The sequence below is a fragment of the Charadrius vociferus genome, unplaced genomic scaffold (genome assembly GCF_000708025.1).
Source record: "Charadrius vociferus isolate BGI_N301 unplaced genomic scaffold, ASM70802v2 scaffold201, whole genome shotgun sequence".
Taxonomy (NCBI): Eukaryota; Metazoa; Chordata; class Aves; order Charadriiformes; family Charadriidae; genus Charadrius; species Charadrius vociferus.
Window position 1 is genome coordinate 2,940,520 of NW_009646936.1, and position 21,751 is coordinate 2,962,270.

General features: G+C 40.0%; 2 protein-coding genes across 2 annotated transcripts in view; both read left to right on the top strand.

The window, feature by feature from the left end:
* ADAMTS5 (ADAM metallopeptidase with thrombospondin type 1 motif, 5) overlaps positions 1-5,010 on the top strand; it is a 42,957-nt gene extending 37,947 nt beyond the window's left edge. Inside the window, exons 8-9 of the mRNA XM_009894931.1 lie at positions 724-899; positions 4,437-5,010. Coding sequence (XP_009893233.1) covers positions 724-899; positions 4,437-5,010 — 750 coding nt within the window. The remainder of the gene's footprint in view (positions 1-723; positions 900-4,436) is intronic.
* Positions 5,011-15,914: 10,904 nt separating this feature from the next.
* Positions 15,915-21,751, top strand: part of ADAMTS1 (ADAM metallopeptidase with thrombospondin type 1 motif, 1) — a 29,890-nt gene continuing 24,053 nt past the window's right edge. The window contains exon 1 of the mRNA XM_009894932.1: positions 15,915-15,955. Within this exon, the coding sequence (XP_009893234.1) occupies positions 15,915-15,955 (41 nt within the window). The remainder of the gene's footprint in view (positions 15,956-21,751) is intronic.

Consider the following 21,751-nt stretch of genomic DNA (forward strand, 5'->3'; position numbering starts at 1 on the left):
CTGTGATGAGATTTAATGGTTTGATCCACTGGTTAAGTATGATGACCAGAATTTGGCCTCTAGAATGAGATAAGTTTTTCCACATCTCTGTATGTAGATTCATGAAAAATATGGGCCTCTTAGTGCGTTCTGCACTAGTTTGTTTTCAGTAGTGGATAAAGGGGTGTTTTCCTACATAGTAATCTGTCATTCTGGGGTTTTCTGGAGGAGAAAGAGTAAAATGAGCAAAAGAGTAAGTTTTACCCTGAATTATGTTAAGGGAGTCCAGAGTAACTCTTATAGAGCCAATTAATTTAGAATAATTAGCCAATTAATATAGATGAGACTTGTGGTCAGTTTGTTATATCATATGCAATTCGAACTGAAGTGTCTCCCACGTTTATACTTGCAGTTTTCTACCTTGAAATGTTATGAAGGTAACATTTAGATGTAGATAGCTCAAATGCAAGGCTATCTACAACTACTATTATTAATAAGCTGTGAGATCATCGTTAAAGCCAGGGTAATTTTAGTGCCCAACGGTGGAGTTATCTGTCATTGCTTTCAGCCTTTTGCTAAATTTCATCATCTTTTGTGCTGGGAATGTTAGAAACCCAGCCTGGGCTGTCAGGGCAGGCACTCTGTTCTGCACGGGTGACAGAAATAAGTAGGTTTTGTCAGTCAGATTCACAAAAGTAAATCTTTTCTGTGGTAGTTTTAACTAACGGTCATTTGATTGCCTAGGTAACCGATGGGACTGAATGTCGACCGTACAGTAATTCAGTCTGCGTCCGGGGAAAATGCATCCGAACCGGTTGTGATGGCATCATCGGTTCAAAGCTCCAGTATGACAAGTGTGGGGTGTGTGGAGGAGACAATTCCAGCTGCACAAAAGTCATGGGAACCTTTACCAAAAAGAGGTATTGATTAGCAAATATATCTTGTGCAAATAGTAACTCTGCTATGTGCTTGCTTGCTTTCTGTCTCTAAAAGCAATTTACTTTCACATGAAGATTGAGCAAAAAAGTACATTGCATGTGCTTTATTGCACTTTCCAGATGTTTACAGCTGACCTCTTAACAATACACTGGAACTGGCAAATAATCAGCTCTCAAAACACTGTACCCGGTCCATTTCTGACAGAAAGTGCTAGTGACACAGGTGAGCACCCAGTAATAGGAAGTTTACCGAGAATAAGCCATACAATGTTGTCCTACTTGCTAATCTCGCTGGTCAGCTGGCTTCGGGTTTCTAGATGAGAGAGGAAAGGGAAGAGAAAAATCAGAAAGTTGTTTGGGTCAGAATAATCTGGGTGTATCCAAAACTCTGCATTTCCCAGATGATGCTGTGTTAGGAAGTACACGCTGAGAACACCTTCCGTCTCATCTAACTTTGAAAGACAATGAGGACATCCCACCTGATTTAGTGACACTAATTCCTTGTGTAGATAGTGGAGAGAAGCAGACAGCATAACCGCACAGCTGTAAAAGTATTCCTTAATAGCTGAGAGGGATTATACCCTAAAAATACCTTTTCACACTGCTGAGTACATGTGGAGCTTAGATGATTACATGAGATGTCCAAAGTAAACATAGGCTTAAACATGGCATTTGCTATATCCCTTCATGTCCACTGGCATAATATCTGTCTCCAGATGGATTGTTTTTAAATCAAAATATTTATAGCAGTTATCCATAAGACGTTTTTCTGTCAGAGTTCAGCTTTTAACTGTAATAAAACTTAATACAAGTAAAATATAAGGATCTGCCCCTGTGGTTTTCCCTGACCACATTGAGGGCATCAGTAAGCTTTGTACTGAGATACCAATGTCAAGTAAGTCTGCCTTCTGTCTGAACTCTTGTTTTCCTCCCTCTTCAATTCTAAAGAGTCAAAGGAAAATGAGGATTTTTAATTATCATTTTTATAGATTCCAAGCTCTCACAGGGCTGCTGTAGTGATCTACTCTTAGCAACTTTCAGTTGACAGTTTCTACTCAATATCTGTGACTGCATTAGTGTACCATCCTTTTCAAATGTACATCAACTTGATTTTGGTTTATATCTTCCAAATTCTTACATAGCATATTGAAAGCTACCAGAAGTTGAAATCTGACTCCTGAAATGACCTTTTATTTCTATACATTTCAACATACTGATTAATAGCAGCCAAAAATGGTTTCGAGAGTGAATTTATTCTAAAAATAAACATAACTAATCTTCTTCCTGGTAAACCAATGATTACTCACCTAAGGATGCCAAAACACCTCTGCCAAAAAGAATGACTTTCCTTCCAAATTAGTAATTATGTAAACCAAATCTTTTCCAATTTGTAAATATTGTAATGTCTGGGATGTCTAAATGAAGAAGACAGTGTGAGATAATACTTCATGTAATTCAGTAATGATCCTTGTGCTGGAATCCAGGCTCTAGCAAAAATGTTGAAGGGTCTCCATCAATTTCAGTAGGGACAGATTTGTAGTGTAGATATAGTTGGAAATGGTGACATTCTATTATAATTATTGCTATGAAGTTACCATCTTACTCCTCAAATCATACTTTAACTGAAATGAGATTGGTCAGAGAGTAAAATATTAATTCAACCTCAATGCATTCAAAAAGTTGTCCTGTTTAGAAAGTAATAGTCAACCTGTAAGTAACAAGTATGTTCTAACTTGATTTTGGTTGAATTTTGGGGTGACAAAGGTTTTTTTTTTGCTGGAAATACTATTTGAGACAATTCCCTTTTGCGAGTAATTGACTTTAAATTAAACCGGTCATTAAATAGTGAAATCTTAATTGTCTGTAAACTTGTTTTTACATATGAAAGGGCAGCAGCTGTAGTAAAATCATCTTTTCTCCACTGAAAAATAGCAGCTCCTGCATTGCTGTCCATTAAAAACAAAACTGTAGCAACCTGTACATTAAAATGTACTGGGAAACTGTTAAATGTATAAGGGGAAACTAGTATTTCCTATTGCAGACAATTGCCATATTAACATTTGTTTGTACTCCTCTCTTTTAAAGCAGTCAAAACATAAACTTCTAGAAAACTTGTTTCCTAAGAACTTTTTTAAAAGGCTGTAAATGCCAAATAGTTAGAAGTTGTGAAACAGGAGAATTAAGGCTGCAAGTACTTCTTTGTGCACCTGGAGTGTTACACTTCTGTGTGCAGATGACTTGAATTGTCCAGCTTTGCTTTTAGTTTTCAACAAATGATTTTGTAACTTAAATAACATGTTTTAACAGAGTTATTTTGGCAACTGTTATGTAAAAATATGTGTGCAGTACTATAGAGCAGAGTCCCCCCAGCCTGTTTTGCACACCATATTCCTTCAGGTTTATGGAGGTGCTAAATCAGTAGAGTTTTAGCCATTGTCCCATAACTGCTGGAAATAGCAGGGGAGTAGCACAAGTGTTTAATCTGTAGTCTGTGCAGTCTCTACTTGTGCAGCCAAAAATTCTCGAAATTAGCAGGCTGTTCTTTAAACAATCCCAAGGGAGACCCCTTCACTTTTATATATTTTTAGTATATTTTCTCATTCCTTTTTTTCTAGAAGTTTCAGCACTAAACTTTTCAGATACGAGACACTTGCAGAATTGTTTTGTCACAGGCTTAGAAATGAAAATGCATGTCTCCAAAGTCCAGCTGATAGCTTACAGCTATGTGTAGTCTTTACATGTTTTCTATATATCAGTATAGTTAAAATATATATCAGTAAAGTTAAAATAAATGACATACTTGCTATAGTGATAGGTTCCAGCACACCTGCAGGTTTTGAGTGCTTGTCACTTTCAGCAGAAGAGTTAAATATCTTTTTCTGATTTGCATTAAGATACTTCATAAGTAGCAACTCAGAGAACTCTGTGACGGTACAAATTACAATTTATGTATACCTCATATTAGGCACTTGACAATTAATCTTCGGCTTTATGACTTTCAAAGTAAACAAATTTTTTGTCAGTGATCAAGATTATTTTTAAATGTTCCCAAGGTACCTTTATCCAGCTGTTACTCTGCTCATGCTTTCCTTAATCATCATTATAGCAAAGGCAGCAAGAAACAGCTGTAACCAATGCATATCTCATTATCTTTCCTTGGCAGGCGAAGCATGCATCGTATTTCATATCTCCCACCCTTTGCTGAAACACATAAGCTAGCTGTTATTTTTCATTCCTCTCGTATCTGACTCACGTAAAATCGCTACTAAAGCTAAAGATTAAGCAATTTGAAATAAGCGCGGTAGACATTTCTGCAAGAACATAAAGAACAGTACAATAGACAAACAGTGGAACCTGGTTAAACTAATCTTAGACGAGCCTCAAACCAGATGGATTCAGGGCCTGAACTAAAACGAAGCAAGATGTGTCATGCCAGTGACTTCCTTCGGCTTTGCAGTAAGACTTGAGGTTTATTTCACACTAGCTACTGAATACTCTTTTTCTTTTCCCTTCATTCAGCAAGGGCTACACAGATATAGTGAAAATCCCAGAAGGAGCAACACACATCAAAGTTCGGCAGTTCAAGACTAAGGACCAGAGCAGGTTTACTGCCTACCTGGCCCTGAAAAAGAAGAACGGTGAGTACCTTGTCAATGGAAAATATATGATCTCCACTTCAGAAACAATCATTGACATCAACGGGACTGTCATGAACTACAGCGGCTGGAGTCACAAAGATGATTTCTTGCATGCGATGGGCCACTCTGCCACAAAGGAAGTTCTTATTGTTCAGATACTTGCGACCGATCCAACTCAACCAGTGGATGTGCGCTACAGTTTCTTCGTGCCAAAGAAGCAAGGGCAAATGACTAACTCTGTCAGCAGCAGTGGCAGCAGCAGCAGCAAAGTAACTCCACAGCTCATGCAACCCCGCTGGGTTACGGGGCCGTGGCTCTCTTGTTCTCGAACATGTGACACAGGATGGCACACCAGGACTGTCCAGTGCAAAGACGGGCATGGAAAATTAGCTAAGGGATGTCTTCTCTCCCAGAGACCGTCAGCATTTAAACAGTGCTTGTTGAAAAAGTGTTAACCTGTGGTTGTGATCTTCTTTAAAAGAGGTTTGATTAAGCCATTGTTGACATACTGGTATTAGGTCTGCCCAGACAGAGAGAAGCAAAGGCTTCAATGTACTTACATACAGTCTCAAATTATGGGCAGAATCTGCCTATCTGGACCAAATGAAGATGTGCACTGCTTTAAGTAATAGTAGGGTGATCTTAATATGTCAAAAAACTTAGCATTAAAGTTGTTATAAGCCCTCAGTGTCTGCAAAAATATAAAATAAAATAATGCAAAAGAAGAAAAACTAGTGAGTGGAGGATCCTGGGATATTTGAAGGTTACAGAATCATCTCCCCTTTTTCACCTACCTCTAATACAGTATGTCCTTAGAAAAAGTCACATGTACCCATGATACCACAGTAGCTTATTTTATCTGTTTTGTAAATATCTTTCATTTGGTATGTCACTTTATATCAGTTGGTTCTATTAAAAAATCAGAAGACAAACGACATAAGCGAAGTGATTGACCAAAGTTTATCTGCAGCCCTTGTGGACTCGATCCATTCTTCAGAAAGGGCCACAGATGTTTTACTGGAAAATTAAGAGCTTGCTGCTGGTTTTAAAAAGTAATACCTTTTGGTTTTGACAAAAGGAAACGCATTTTCATGCTAGTAATTTCCTGACAGCAGATCATTATTCAGTGACAAATACCGTGTTTCCACTGAGAAGTTCTCAGAAGGAGCAGTGCAGCAGCTTGCAAGACCAGGGATTCCCACGTGTACATTGCTCAAATACCAGCACCATCAGCAACTCCTCACCATGTGTGTGTCAGACACACACAGAAGGAGGATTTAGCTGCTAAAAGGAATTTGTGTACACTTTGCTTGTAAACCTTCCGCTAGTTCCAGCTGTGTCACAGCTTGGGGTCCTTGTTGTCGATGAACAATAGCTGCTAGCTTCTTCTTTCCATAGAACAAAGGCATACTGTATTTTGTAGAAACTAGTTAGAGAACCAAAAATTACAGGTAAGATAATCAAGTGTCTTCTAACTCAGATATTCTGAGGCTGTGTTCAACTGCTTTCTCTGTTATTTTCTCTATGGCTTCCACCTTGAACCTAACAATGTGTAATGTACCTAGATCTTCTGAAGAGGCTATAAAGGTCAAAAAAACACAGCAAGCAGTTAATATATTATCACTGTTTTGTCCATCATGTCTAACTCTGGTATTCATCCTACCAGCAAAAGCTTGTAACTATTTGTCTTCTTTGATTGTTTTGTGTGTGGTTTTGGTTGGTTTGGGTTTTTTTTCAAACCTACAAAAGGCATTCATGTTTTGTATATCTACCACGTTTGGGAGGAAGAGGGGTCTAGTGACCTTAGTGGAAGTCAAACCACATCAGGATGTGGAGGACTTGTCCGATAATAATAAGACTGTTTCCACAGATCAGGCAGTAGCCGGTAATAGTTTTCACTGGCAGCAACTTCTGAATCCCATTATTGTCTGGTAGAAGTTCTGCGACTGAGGATGGAAATTTCTCCTTATGCAGGTAACAGGTGGAGGTCTCACAGCAACCCTGTTAAAATCACTTCCTTTTATATCAGCAGGCTTTGAATTAAGCCCTAGAATAACAGGTACCAGAAGACATGATTATACTATGCTGACAAAAATAGAATCTCATCTGTCTTTTATTCCTTCGCACATCCACACAAGCGAGTATGAGTCTGCGGGAGGATTTTCAGACCAGCCTCACAGCTGTAAGTCAGTGGTACTCGAGCACTGAAATACCCCAGGCTCTTCTGAAAACCCCAATCATGAGATCAGTAGAGAAAACTTGTCGGTGTGTGTAGCAAGAAGGGCAGGTCTCACTCCAGGCTAACACAAACATGTTTTTGCAAGTGTGGCATGTTTGTATGAACTCTAAGAAAGCATGTGATGATTTCAAAACAGCATAGAATTGCTCCATCTACAAGTATGAAACCTGGAGAAGTATCTATTTGTGTACCCTGTCCTAAATAAACAGTAATAGGGGCAGGTCCTCCTCTGTCCAAATGAATTACCACCGAATGTTAGTAGTCGTCTTCAGCTTTCAAGAACGGTGTGGCCTTTTTATTAGGAGTAGTCCTATGCAAAATTGTGGGTCTTGAGGAAAATTCCCCACTTAATCTGTGATTCCACTCTCAGAAGGCTCTGAATAGTTGCAGAGTTCTGGAAAGTTAAAATTTATGCATTCTCTACCTATTCACATAAGATCATTTTGAAGTGTCTTATTTTCCTTTTAAATAATCTAATTTTTATACTTATGTATGTATTACACATGTTCTAGGACCTCTCAAAAAAGTTCATAACAAATAGAAACCGCCATGAGAGGAATAATAAGGAGACTTAACGTGTCTCAGCGTAGACTTAACATTTGTCTCGACGTACAGCTGCTGTATTAAGTGGCATTTGTTTTTCCTGTGTTTTATCATAATAGAGACAGAATGTGCAAGTATTTGTGTTTGCATCATAATAATAATTTATTATATATTCAACAGGATGAGTAAAGCTTTTGGATGCTATTCAGGCTCCAGAAGAGTAATACCATACGCGGGTATAAATTTAAAGCTTCCTTAGATCGAGTATCTTTTTTCATAGAAAGAGTTTATTTATAACAAATGAATAAATATGAGAACAAACCACTATAGTGATTTTTCCCTTTTCGCCAGTGTAGTAATGAAGCAAAGCAGCATGAGCAAAAAGCGGTTGCCTTTATATGGTGAGAGGGCAAAGGGGACAGACCAAGGAAGCAACCCTAAAAGTGTGAGTCTGCTCTAGTTAGCACTTGCTTTTTAGCTATTCTTTGCGATCAGAGTCCAATTCCAAACCTTGCTTTTGTCAGTCATAGCTATTTCATGTAACTGATGAATGAAAAATTGGTGCAAGGTATGACTGTCATTTCAGCTTCTGTTCTCAACTAAAATCCTTGTCACTCACACTGTTATGTCATTGTTTACATTACTACGGAGTGTTGCCAAACAGAATTCATGAAATGCATCTAGGGGATAGAAATCCGGAGTATTGCTCTTTCCATAGAAAGAAACAATCCTCAGTGTTAAATTCCCTGCTGACTTCTCAGGACACATCTCCAGTGGCCTTAGGTGGAGTTGGACCCCTAAGCATCAGTGGGTTTTAGAGCATCTGCTTCTCAAATAAGACATTCCCACTAGGCAAAAGCCTATCAATCATCTTTGGTTTGACTGTATACAAAAAATTAAATTTAGCTGCCCTCCTGTGGAAACAGTTTTATCACAAGGGGGAGAGGGAATAATCTTGTGGATTAATCACAATTGTAAAAAAAGAAAAAAAAAAAAAGCAACACAGCACTGAAAAAAATAAAATAATTTATTGTTTTTACAACTGGTATGTGAACGGATGTAATGAATTTATTTATTCTTATTTAACAAAAATACCAATTGTGCAAATTCTATATTTAAAATGTTTTGCTATCGTCTCTGTCTCTCTTTCTTGCTCTCTTTTAATTTATGCTTCAAATTTATGTTGAAAGTACACCTTGTGAGTTTACATAATGTATGGCACTGGTTATTTTTTGTACATTTTTATTTAGAAAGCTTTCTGCATGAAACAGGAATATATGTGTATACATGTGTGCACACTGTATAGATGTGTATTCTTTTTCTGCTACCATCTTTTTCTTAGAGAAGTTGTAGATTTTTTAATTTTGTGACATCTGCACGGTGAAAGCTCTTTGTTGCGCTTCATTTCTAAAATCTCTCAACTAGCAAATCATAAAGGTCTCCGGGCCTAAAAAACCTGTACCAGCTCCTAAAGAAGTCAGACAACAGACCCATTTCCCCCAGGCACGTGCAGTTCCTGCTGCATGCCCCAGTGATTTACCCCCGAAGCTGGCAGGAGTCTTACCCTCTGCTTCAACAGGAGCAAGTTCAGGCTTCTAGCAGATGGGAGTCCTCCATGTGTGCATGAAGTTTCTCTGAGTTACCAAGGTGGCACGTGAGTCCTCTCTCATGCGGCTTCTTATGTTTAAGTGAAAACACTACAGAGAAACTCTTGTGTGCCTCTTCAAAAATACAGCTGAAACAATGTATGGTTTGTTTTATGAGGACTGAACCATTAAAAAGCTACTTTTTCAGTCTTTCCACCATTTATACATATATAAATATGTATACATGGCTATAAAATGTCAAAAGCCCAATTTGGAAAGCTTTGTAGTGTTTTACTTCATTGTATTCTAGCTCTTTGCACCACATCAGGCAAAGTCAGACGCAAAAAAGTCAGCAAAGCATGCGTTCCCTGTGTTTCCTTGAAAATAACAATGTCTGTTTGCTTCCACTTCTCGTCCAGTCCCACTGTGCCGAACTCAAGGGAACTTGCTCTGGGCCCAGTGTAAGGGAAAAAAACACAATATAGACAAACCCACAGCTTTTCCACAGTCAGTTTATTTAACAGTACAGATGACTTCCGTAGCCACTTCACCATCAGGGCAGTACTACAGTCTGCAAATAATCTGTTTCAAACCGTTGCAAGTTATCTTGCTTATTGTTGCCCACATTCACCCGAGTTAAATTCCTGCTCAGCCTCTCTGCCCAGTGCCTGCTGCCGTCCAGGCACTCTCGAAGAGCTGGAGGCAGCAACGAGGCTTTAGATGAAATTGCGATGGCCAGTGGGGGGTGCTTCCTCACTTATGACCCACTCCACAATGGTGGGAAATTGCTATAAGCCTTGGCTCTGACAATCTTCAGGGCAGGCTTGAAACAGGACTTGTAAGGATGAAGCCTTAATAATAGTGGGGTTTCCGCAGTATTTTCAGGTGAGTGTTTCTCCTCGTGCTAACGCATGCCGTGCTGTTCTGTGTCACTGAGGTAGATGGAGCCTATGGCAAGAGCCAAAAGGAGTCTCTGAGCACGCGCTGCAATTTTAAGAAAACAAATTCCTGGTTTGGAGGGGTTTGTTCCTTTTAATTTTTATAGAGTTGCCAGAGTGCATCTTTGCATTCATACTTGTCATTGGTAACATTTTCGAACGGGTTTTTAACTGTGGGTACACTGATAGTAGCTTGTATAGTAAAGCCAGTTCAACATTCTTGTTTCAAATAACACTGCAAATGCAGATATTTCTGGTTTATCGTAATGACTATTAATGTAAGAGAAATTGTCAGGACCTCAGCTGGCACCACAAAATGTAGCTTTGGGGTTTAGGAGATTTTATTACAAGTGCAAGTTTTTAGTCATAGCATGCAAAATTTGAAATGCCCCAAACATATTCTTAGTCTTCCGGGTGAATGGTGTAAGGAGACACACCGTACCAAACATCTTGATACTGTCCCGCTGCTCTGCGCACTGCAGAGTTACAGGTCAAAAACAAAACTCCCAATGTTGTTTGCCCTGAAAGTTGTCTGTAGAGGCTCATGGTCGCTGTAAGGACACTAAAATCATTTCCATCATCAGCCTTGCTTAATCCGTGTTGAAACAAGTAGATGGGCACAGGTATAACTTGACTGTGGCCAAATGCAAATGCATTTTTTTTGTGCGTGTGTGTGTATATTTGTGTATATATAAACACATAGATGTACGTATATACACAAATGAGGATTTGGGTCTCCGTTAATCCCACTCACAGGGCAAAGTAGTTGCACTGGGTTTAGTTACACCTATGTAGATTCTGAGTAACTTCATTAGATCATTTGGCTTTGCAGGAGCTGCTTCAGACTTACACCACTTTAAGTGACAGCATTAATTTTTCTTTTAATTTATAGGAACTGGTTTACACAATTTGTTGTATGAACTGTGAAGTTTTCAGATAGTTTATCATATGGAACATGCTCATTGACAGTCAAACATAAATGCATTGTTAAAATCCCATCAGATACAGGAAATAATATACTGAATTCAAGTAAATTGGAGGCAGCATAATACTCCTGTATAGCAATAAATCCATTTAATTTCTATTGCCAGGTCATCTGCCTAACATCAGATAAGATAAAACAAGAGAGGTATTGTAGGGAAGACTAACAGGAAAACACAAGGTTTGGGTTTTTTGCTTACACGTGCCTCTTTATACACTCAGCATATTCTGGAAAGTGCCACTTTGTGCATTGCAGATAACTTGGCTGAAATACCAGCACCCTTTGAAAAAACAAGATGTGTCAAAAAACTTTTTGCATCCTAGTATGTGTCTAATCAAAGAGAGTTAACATTTTTAGAGCACTACTATGTCAGCTAGTTTACATCATAAATAATATGCGAAATATAAATTCATTTGAACTGAATTGTATAAGGTCTACACTGTACTATGACACATGGAAGGCCGATATTTTGTTTTGTAAACTATTACATATGTATAATTTACCAGTTGTAATCTTAAAACATTTGATTCTGTGATTTCAGTAAAAGTAATAAATATAAACTGTATCATAGGTCCAAAGATACTTGTTCTATATGGTATATTTGCGGGCTACTGTTTGCCGTTTGTGCCCTACTAGAGACAGAGGAGCGAGAAGAGTTTGAGCTGACCCCTAAATTAAGGCATCAATATGCTTTCTATACGTAAACACTGCACTTCAGTTGTGGTGGGGTGGAGTGTTTTTGTGAGTCATGAGATATAACAAGAAAGTACAACCAGTGGCATTCGGTGCTTCTCCAGAGCCTTAGACAAAGTTACTGTTCGCTGCAGTTCAGAAAGACAGCGTGTACTGGTGGTCTTCTGAGCCTTCCCAAAGCCTGCGTGAAATCCATGGCTTCTGTCCAAAAGCAACGTCCTGCAGAATTAGCGGATTAAGATATTCAGAATGAGATTCATAATTAGCCATATAAACCAATCTAGGAGTAGTAAAAACCTGCCAGAACGAGTAATGGCGGTGTAAGATGTGTGCAGATGTAGTGGTACCACACATGTGTCAAAGGAAAGAGAAGAGCAATAACTAGGGCTAGTGAGACACAGCTGTACACCACTCCAGTTGAACTGTGGCTCTTAAAATGAGTTATTACCAAGATTTACTTTTCTAATAGAACCGTATTATTATGCATTATAATTCAATTTTCATGCTGATTTCTTGCTTATCCTTTCTCATGCCACAGCACTAAATTGGGAGTTTTTCTTGTTCCCAAAACCAGTGCTTTCTTTCCAAAAGTGAAAGCAAACTCATCCTTTCTAAATCTTACCCCATGTGCATGTCTAATCTATTGATTCCTGGCATTTTTATGAATTTTGGATTTTGCCTTTTTTTTTTTTAATGTGGAATTTTTGCTTTATTTTGTTTTGAAAATTATAAATGATATTGACTCTTATTTACAGAATCAATTTATATATGCCTAGGAATAACTTTTCTTCCTTAGGTTGTTCAAACAGCAGCAGTGAATCTTTACAGAACTGTCGGTACCTATAGAGAGGCCAAAGGTCTTCAGAAAAATCTGTCTAATCTGTTACATGTCTAGTATATGTCTATATATATGCACAATATTACCTATTTGTAATATTACTATTTCATATTCTATATGTATATAAAGATGTTTCAGCAAACTTAGCTTATAGATTTACAATTATAAGCCTGGTCGCTGCCCATCAGAAAGAATACAGTTGTCAACATCAGTGAAGGTGCAGTGAAAAACATGTGCTAGAAGGCAGTTTTACCATTTACCCTGCCTAAAGGGTTTGGGGAGATGAGTCGTGTGCTACGCTCTTCAGTAAAAATTGACTAATGGGTTTTCATCCTTCCATGCATCTTTCCTCAGCCAGGGTGCTGTGGCATAGCAAAACCTCCGTCAGCCCCTTGTCTCCTCCTGCCCACCTGCAGGCAGAAGTAGCAGACATGCAAACTATGCCACAGCTTTGTCCTCTACTTTTAGATGTTTTTTGTCTCTCAGAGAACTCCACAAGTGTTACCATCTCAGAGGTACTTCAGTACCTCCTCTGTATTTTTCCCTGCATAGCAAGCTGCAATGTCACCAAGTGATTATGGCAGGTCCTATCTTCCCAAAAGTCCATTTTTATTTCCCATTTTAGAGTTTGCAGTAGCTCAGAGAAAGCCGTTACTGGGAACAGAAATCCATTTGTATACAAATCAAATAGAGAAGAGAAAGCAGTATAGACTTTCTCAAATGTCCAGCACTGTCACAATCCCATTACTGTGCAGGGACTGTTCTGTATCAGGAAGATGAACTCATTCTCTCTTAATGTATTTTCCATCTCTTCCCAATGTGACATTTCACCTCTTTAGAAACTATACGTAATTATGTATGAGGAGGGAGACTTCTATTCCCAAGTCTCTGAATTTGTAAACCCAAATCTCATTTTTAGGTGGGGGTGCAAGATGGATTTGATCCAGTTTCTGTCCTCTAGCCAAACTGATCCTTTTATAAAAGAACTTAAGTTTTTGGAAACCTCAAAATATATCCAATAATTAAACTAGAAAATGTTCAAGTCTCTCCACATTGTTTACACTGTTACCTTGCTGTCCTTATGCCGTGCTCTGCAAAGTTTAGAGTAATAAATTCATCACACTTAGACCACTCTGCATTCTAAGCTGACCCAAGGATAAGGTGGAAGAGCAAATGCGTGGGAAATATCATTTAACAAAAGCCAAGGGAAAATTATTCTTTTCCATGCTTAGAGGACAAGGGAGGCAATCTCTTTGCTTTCCCTTGATTGTTCTGGGAAAAGTATGTCTAAGGGAAAGCCCGCAGACATTTTCTTAAGCAGCTGCTCAAGAAAGCTTTGTTGTAGCAGTTCTCTGCAACCTGAGGATGAGCTTATTAAAACAGCCGTTGTGGCCATTGCCACCATAGCTTCACTGCCTCAAGTGTTGCTAAATGAATACAGTAAGACAAGGTAGTCAGATGAAATTCTGGAGAACGCGTGTGCATTTAGGTATGGGAGAGAGAGGGGTGCCTCAGAAGGCGTAAGGGGTAAGAAGTGTTGCTTTCTGTAATCTTTATTAGCACAGGAAGCTCGTAAGTGTGTATTTTTGCCCACCTGTCATTTGGTTCACTGGTGTGTCTTTATTTTACTTCTTCCATCTATTCTTCTGTCTCAGTAAGACTTTATCTAAAGGACCCGAATCTGCCAAACCCTCCTGCACATCTCCAACTGGATATGCTTGAGTTCTGCTAAGCAGACTCACGTTAGCAGCAACACTTCCCAGGAAGCCGTGACCGCTGCTGGATGGGTGCTGAAGGAACGCCATCCCCTGCCCTTGCAGCTGCCAGGAGAAGAGGAGGGCAGGGGCGTGAGCCGGGCAGCAGCGCATGAGGGCCCTGCTGGCACTGACTCTTGGACTGTCTTGAGGGGTGAAGCCAGCTGAACTTTCAGATCCTGTGTATGTTCAAAGAGAAGCCTATCTTTAGCTCATCTGAGTGCTTCGCACAGGTGTGCATCAGAAATTAATTCCTTTTATAGTGCTGGCTCTGTTAGTCACCTTTTTTCCTCCTTACACATTTGTGGTGTTATTTTGATAGAATGCAGTCAAAACGGATTTTACATTTTTTGCTCTGGAGGCACTGAGGCACTTACTCCTTTTAAGCTTTGAGTTGCAGGTGGTGTGTCCGGGCCCTCTGCTGATGGGACCTGGGTGCTATAGAATCACAGAATCATACAATGGTTAGAGTTGGAAGGGATCTTAAAGATCATCTAGTTCCAGCCCACCCGGCCCTGGGCCGGGGCACCTCCCACTAGACCAGGTTGCTCAAAGTCCCATCCATCCTTGAACACCTCCAGGGATGGGGCAGCCACAACTTCTCTGGGAAACCTGTGCCAGTGTCTCACCATCCACACAGTAAAGAATTTCTTCCTAATATCTCATTTAAATCTACCCTCTTTCAGTTTAAAACCATTACCCCTTGTCCTATCACTACACACCCTGATAAAGAGTCCCTCCCCATCTTTCCTGTAGGCCCCCTGGAAGGCTGCTATAAGGTCTCCCCAGAACCTTCTCTTCTCCAGCCTGAACAACCCCAACTCTCTCAGCCTGTCTTCATAGGAGAGGTGCTCCAGCCCTCTGGTCATCTTCATGGCCCTCCTCTGGACTCCCTCCAACAGCTCCATGTCCTTCTTATGTTGGGGGCTCCAGAGCTGGATGCAGTACTCCAGGTGGGGTCTCACCAGAGCAGAGTAGAAGGGCAGAATCACCTCCCTCATGCCCATGGATAATTTCTCAGGTATTCTCATGCCCATGGATAATTTTGCTTATCTGTGGTAATGATCGAAGGCCGTACGCCCTGGTGAAGTTTGCAGATGTAAATTCTGCCCTAGCCATGCTCGTAACTGCAGAAGGGCCGTAGGCATGTGTTAGTGTGCCTAAAATGCACACCCTTGCAAAAAAATGTGCAAATTGCCCTTGACTGGCAATCCAGCAGAGAGGCCCATTGGAAACCAACCCCGTGCAGCCATAAAGCTGTGAAGGTACCACAAAGAAACATCTGCTTGGTAAGCAGGAAGGCACCAGCACAGTGAATATCGCTACAGTCCCGTAGTGCCTGGGAGCATCAGGTAACTCACATCTTGAAATAGTTGGAAGCTGGCAGCAGGCCACCGAGGCAATTGCTTAGATGGCAGCTACCCAACGGGTTGGCAAACAAGCTCAGTTACCTAGTAAAGGTGGTCTGTAACTAAAGGGTAACGAAAATTATACTGGAAACTTTCAGAGCACTTTAAAGTGGTCAATTTAAGACAGGGCCCTGCCCACTGGAAGTGGTCCTTTGCTGAAGGCCTCGCTGTACTTAGGGATGGTTTTGTCCAGAAAAAACAGTGTTAGATGCATTCTGTGTGGGCTGGGAGGAATGTTTTCACACTGATATTTATGTGGCATGCTAAGATCTGACAGCCATCCAGAGAGGTTTCGGCCAATATTTCATTTTAAATATATGCTGCACACAACCAAATAAAAGCACGTGAAACAGCATTGCTTCTGAGGGGTAGACCGAATGGCAGAGCAGCCGCAGATAGCGGAGACAGACTCCGTATGGTAAACCAGCAGCTGCGGAGATATAGGTTCTTTCGACAGGAATTTGAGCTATGAAAGGATTTAAGGGGAAATTACCAACCAGTCTGGCATTCAAATGCCAAAACACACAGTCAGACTCTTGGCCGTACAGACACGCTGTAATGCTCTTCAGCTTCACTTCAAAGGGAGAAAAAGGGAGAAGGGAAGTTGCAGGACTTTTCTGTGTAAACCTCAGCCTCTTCATGTCTGCAGGAAATCACCATCAAAACGCTAGCCCTTCGTCAGATTAAAGTGAAACGGTGAACTGATTTTATTATATATGAAGAACTCTACCTTCAGACGGGAGGAGAGAGAAGCAAAGGATGTTTTGCTTCCCTCTCCATCAAAATAATTATTATTTTGGGATGAGTTCATTGTGTATTTTTGGCTATTTTTTTTCCCCAAAATAGTTTCTTAAGGCAAGGCAGAGCCAGAGCCAGAACCAAAGACAAGTTGTGAGGTTACTGTGGAACAGCTTTGCCTCCAAGAGGTCTCTGCCTGCCTCAGCCTGCTGAAGGCCTTTCCAGTAAGACTCCAGTCTCAGGTTCCTCTTCCCCAGAGACTGCACTTTCTACCCCAGGAGCCATTTCCTCTGGCTGCATTCGTAATGTTTATTTAAATCATCACCTGGTTTGTTTTCAGAGCTAGTCAGATTTCTAGAAATATGTAAAAGAGAATGATAACAACCTAGTAGATTAGAAAAAAAAAAAAAGACATTGGCAAAAAAATCAGGAGACTTCTAATTTACAACTACAAAAGAAAAAAGAGTGGGGGGAAAGCTCTAAGAAGGAACAGTATCTACGAACAGAATCTCTTCTGTCTTGAATCTGGATGTAAGCCATAACCAGGCAGCACCCAGAAACTTTGGAAAACTCAGGGAGTTACTTCAGATCTCGTAGAAATCCATATATTAGGGTAAACTTTAAAATATAAAGCAGAACAGCTAAAATAAGAGAATGGAGTAGCAATAGAGGAAAAACTACTTTACTTTTCAGTTAGATACAGAGGGGGACAAGAAGTAACTAAGAAGGGAGCTCTAACAGTTTAGGATAATTTCGTACAAGATTAAACTTATCAGATAAATATAATGAACAAAAATTTTTTATTCTGTAAGTATAAATATGGATTTCCATTAGAACTAGTAGCTGAAGACTTCATAGCCCAATTATTTGTGAGAATGTGGATATTGTTACTAAAAAAACTGAAGATTGCAGCCCAAACGGTTTTACGATTTTAAGCCTTTTCAAAGCTTGACATAAAATCTTAGTTGATTTCTTTAATTAGATATGCTAGGAGGTTCCTACTCTGGCATGGAAGCAATTGTAGCTGTAACATACATTACAACTCACAAAGGGGTAGGAGTGAATCAGTCATTCCTAATGTACTTCCTGGCGTAACACTTGCTTTGAAAGCAAAGGGTTAGTAGGTAGAAAGTGTCTTCGATACACAAGGCATTTAGATTTAACTATGACTAAGAAGGACCCCAAGGGCTTTTGGTGTCATTACACAAGAGAAAGCCTCGCGCTGAATGAAACGGGAATGTGGGTGCATGTCTCCTCTCTGCGGGACCAGAGTAAGGGTCCCAACTGAAGGTGCACCATGACCATGGGTTGCAAATGCTGGTTGAGGGTCAGTCTCATAGGTGCTGACCCCAGAAACTTATGAGAATTAAGGGATAAAGCCTGTCTGAGAACAAGTGTTTAAACAGGAGTACGAGTCCAATTCACCTGACTAGCTCACTAAAGGTCCTGTGAGTAAATAAATAACTTGGTCATTTGGGATACGTCTCAAAGCACTGCAGGAAAGTAGCCAGAGGACCACAAAAACTACCTTGGTATCCATATGGCAATAGACAGAGGTTATTTTAGCAGTGTGAAATGTTTTCTGATTCCAACAGCACAAAAAAAAAACCTGCCAAAGCAATTTGCCAGTGACAAAAACATGTGGTGTAATGTTGAGGATGAAAAACCTTCAGCTGGGTTTGACCCAGTATAAACCACCCTGGGTCTACTCCGGTAGTATTCAGTGTTAACCAACTCTATCTGGGCTTTTTATTTGAGTAGTATCTGTCACTTGAATATAGATAAGTATTAAATTATGCCTACACTTAAGGCAGAGTCCTTGGTGTTGATTTAAAATGTAACTCATGTTTCTAAATCATTTCAGTGAATTTTTAAATCCCATCCCTAAAGTTTTTGAAAAACATTTATTATTATTTTTTTTAGTCTGCTATTTAACACCATAGTGTGATTCTAGCCAAGCCCTGAAATCCCACGCAAGGCAGATTATGTTCAGTTCTCTGGCTGTCTACATATTTTCCTCCCTTATGTACCTTACAAGCCAATGCCTGAATATAGCCGAAAAGCATATCCTTAGTGTACACCCAAGAGGCCACATTGGGCATCCTGTAACCCATCATATTTAACTGATTGATTCTACCACGATTGTTAGTAAAGCATAATTTCAAAAATGTCTCTTTACTTAAAGCCCTTTTTTTTTTTTTAATGGTATAGTAGTTATGGCAACTGCTTCCTGCCACCTCTGCTGCCAAAAGCCACAATCCATCCATGAAAAAGAACTGCTCCATCCAAACACATTTTTCAGTGGACAGCAGCATTCCCTGGCTGGAGCACACTCTTCCCTTCCCTTCTGGCAAACTGGAAGCCAAACAAAATCTGTAACAAATGTGAGCTGAGAGTGAGGAATTAAGTGCACTTCTTACAAATGATTTTGTATTTTTACACGTACATACAAGAAAAAAAAGAAAAACAAAAAACTCCCTAGGAAGGGCAGGGGGGGAGAAAAAGCCAGCCACCCCCAGGGCTGTTCAATGAAAGAAAATGTTTTCCTTTCTTAGAATACACGTTTGGAATTCAAACTCCCTTAAAAGTCTTGGCTTAACAGTAATTAAAAAAATTGGTGAGTTATTTCCCCTTCTCTCTGTTTTATTCTACCATAGAAGTCAGTGGCAGGATTTCTAAAGTCTGGTGTATTTCCTGCGTGATGATCAAAGTTGGCATTATGAATTTGAAAATAAAATGTTCCTATTCTCTGCTAGTACCAAAACTCTGCTTCTATGAGTAGGCCTTTCTAGTCTTGACATGGAATAATTCTTATATTTCCTGTCTGACAACATGGTAAAGCTCTCAGAAAAGTTTAAAAATTATTTTTATAGACTGTATTTATAAATATTATTTTCCCTCCTTAGGCGTAATTCCAATGCGCAGTTATGTGGAGCTTGCTTGTCTTTCCCTTTCCCCATTGGCTGTGACCTTTTACCCACTCAGAAAATAATAATTAGCACATTTTCCAGCAGATAGTTGGATGATTTCATGCTCTCTTATTATGAGAAAACGTTGTAACAGACCACTTCAGCAAACAGCCTAATGTGCTGCTCTTTCAAGCCCCTGTGTAGCGAATGCATACAAATGTACAAGAATGTCAGAAAGTGGAATGAATCATGAATCGTGATAACAATGAGATGAACAGCCACTTACAAAGTGGGAATTCTCTTATACACTGAATTTGGAAGTTTTATTAAAATGCAATACAACCATCATGATACAAGTCACTTCAAGATTTTTGGCTGGCTGTGAGAAGATAAGAGTTGAGTTCCAGCATTAATTAGGCATTGCACACATTCTGATAGTTAATATTTTCCACCACAGTAGCTTCAGCCTACAAGATACTTTGCAAACAAATTGCAGAGACATGGCGTAGACAGTGTAAGCACCCAAAAACACATACACTACACAAGCCTGGAATTGTGAAAATTAGAGGGGAAGCAAAAGTAACAGCAGAGACACAGGTCCAATCCAAAATTGTGAGGCCGATATTACTACAGTTTTGCTTCCAAGTTCAGTAACAGGACTGCATCACCTAGTATTCTGCATCAATGCAGTTTTCACTGATTAAAACCCCTTTTCTCCCCATGAAGTACCTACCTTACTGAGATTTTTGCCTTCAAAATTATTTTCACTGCCTCCGTGCAAGTGGTGTATTATATAGCTATGTTAGGCATTTTAGCTTCTTTTATACAATAAACATAGAGAGCTAATGCAATAGCACTTCAGAGTATTTTAAAATCCCTTCCTACTGGTTACCTTAATGGCAGTAGTCATCAAGTGCCCCCCTCATGCATGTTCTTAGTGTGCAAGTGAGTTATGTGACTAAAGGTGGTGTTGCACAAGCCCTCTCTGCGGAATACTTCCAAAAAAGATGAAGGCTGTACACCAACAGGGATGTCTGCTCCCTGCTTTATCTCCAATTCCCAAATTTGAGCCAGCATACATTGCAGCAACAGAAGAATGAAAAGAAATGAGAAGAAAAGGCAAAACATATATGTACGATGCCACACAATAAAATGAATTTTGTATCTCCAAGGATTCACTGATAAATTCATTGCTTGGATTTTCTCCCAAACAAGTTATGCTTGCTTGATCCAGGGCTAAGCTAGCTAATAGAAAGTGTCACCATTTGAAGCATAATCCTAATCAAATAACCCCAAGTTTCCCTTAACTTTGAAGTTGAGCTGCAAGATCTGAGAATTTGCCTGTGCTTACACAGGTCAAATGAAGTGGTGACAAACAAAGAGGCATCAGAAGATATCCCTACCCCTGTTTCCCATCTGAAGCAACTGGAAGACATAAAAGTCATAATTATCCTGTTTTAAGTCACACAGTGAGCAGAAGCACAGCCAAGAACGTACCGTGGGCTTCCAGGCTCCAAAACAGCGATATAAAACAACTGTTCCGCTTTACCAGGATTTTTTACAGCTGCTCTCGGCATCAGGTTGGGGCTCTCAGTTATTTTTCTCATTCGAGTCCCCTCGTGCAGCTGCATCCACAGAAGCAGTTCCCCTCTGCAGACAGAAGCACTGGTCCTGCCCACAGCAGCTCTTGAAGTGCCTTTAATTAGTCAGCCCAGGCACCTTTGCTAATTGACAGAGAGAAGTAGGCACCTGAAAGGTACGAGACTTGTGGCTTTTGCCATTGACCTTAGGGTAAGATGAGCTGTGCCCCACAGGCTCTTGTTTCTCTCCATTGACTATAAAGCCAGGGGAGAGTGTCTTGGTTATTAGATGAGGGGGAGGCTTCCACCTTTGACCAGACAAATCCATCCCTGGCCTCAGACTGCTCTACAGACCGCTGTATGGTACAATGGTTGACTTCAATGCAAGTTGGTCCATGAAGACAAACACTGCTGCTGTAAATTATTCCAGCGGCACGTTGCCTGCCAACAGTGTATTACACCATTCCTCTTATTAATTTTTTTAAGTCTAAATACATAAAACTGTAGCAACTGTTTCATAGTCCTTCAAAAATTTGAAAGAAATATTTTGAAACTGGGGAGGGGTTTCCTCTCATGGGCTTTTGAATCCGCCTCTGAAACAGTCTTTATGGGTGCCTTTTAGATTCAACAGAGAGAAAACGGGCACTTCACACATGCGATTTATTTCACCCTACAGCAGACGTCCATAATAGGTTAGATGAATTGCACATTACAAATGTGTATTTCTTTCCAGTGACAAAGGGACATAGGGTTCAGATGTAGACAGCTACAGTGCAGATGTCTGAAGCTGAGTGAGATGAATCTCATTCCAGGTCTCAAAAGGGCTGAAAGTGCTTGGGAGCAGTATCCTGTTTCCAAAGAGTTTTCAAGTAAAAGCTCAGTTCCAAATGGCTATAACTCTTTCCAAAAATTGACTGGATGAAGGCAGGTTTGTTCTGCAGCATTTTTTTTCACTGAGCTACCATTGTGAGAATTAGTAATGTTACT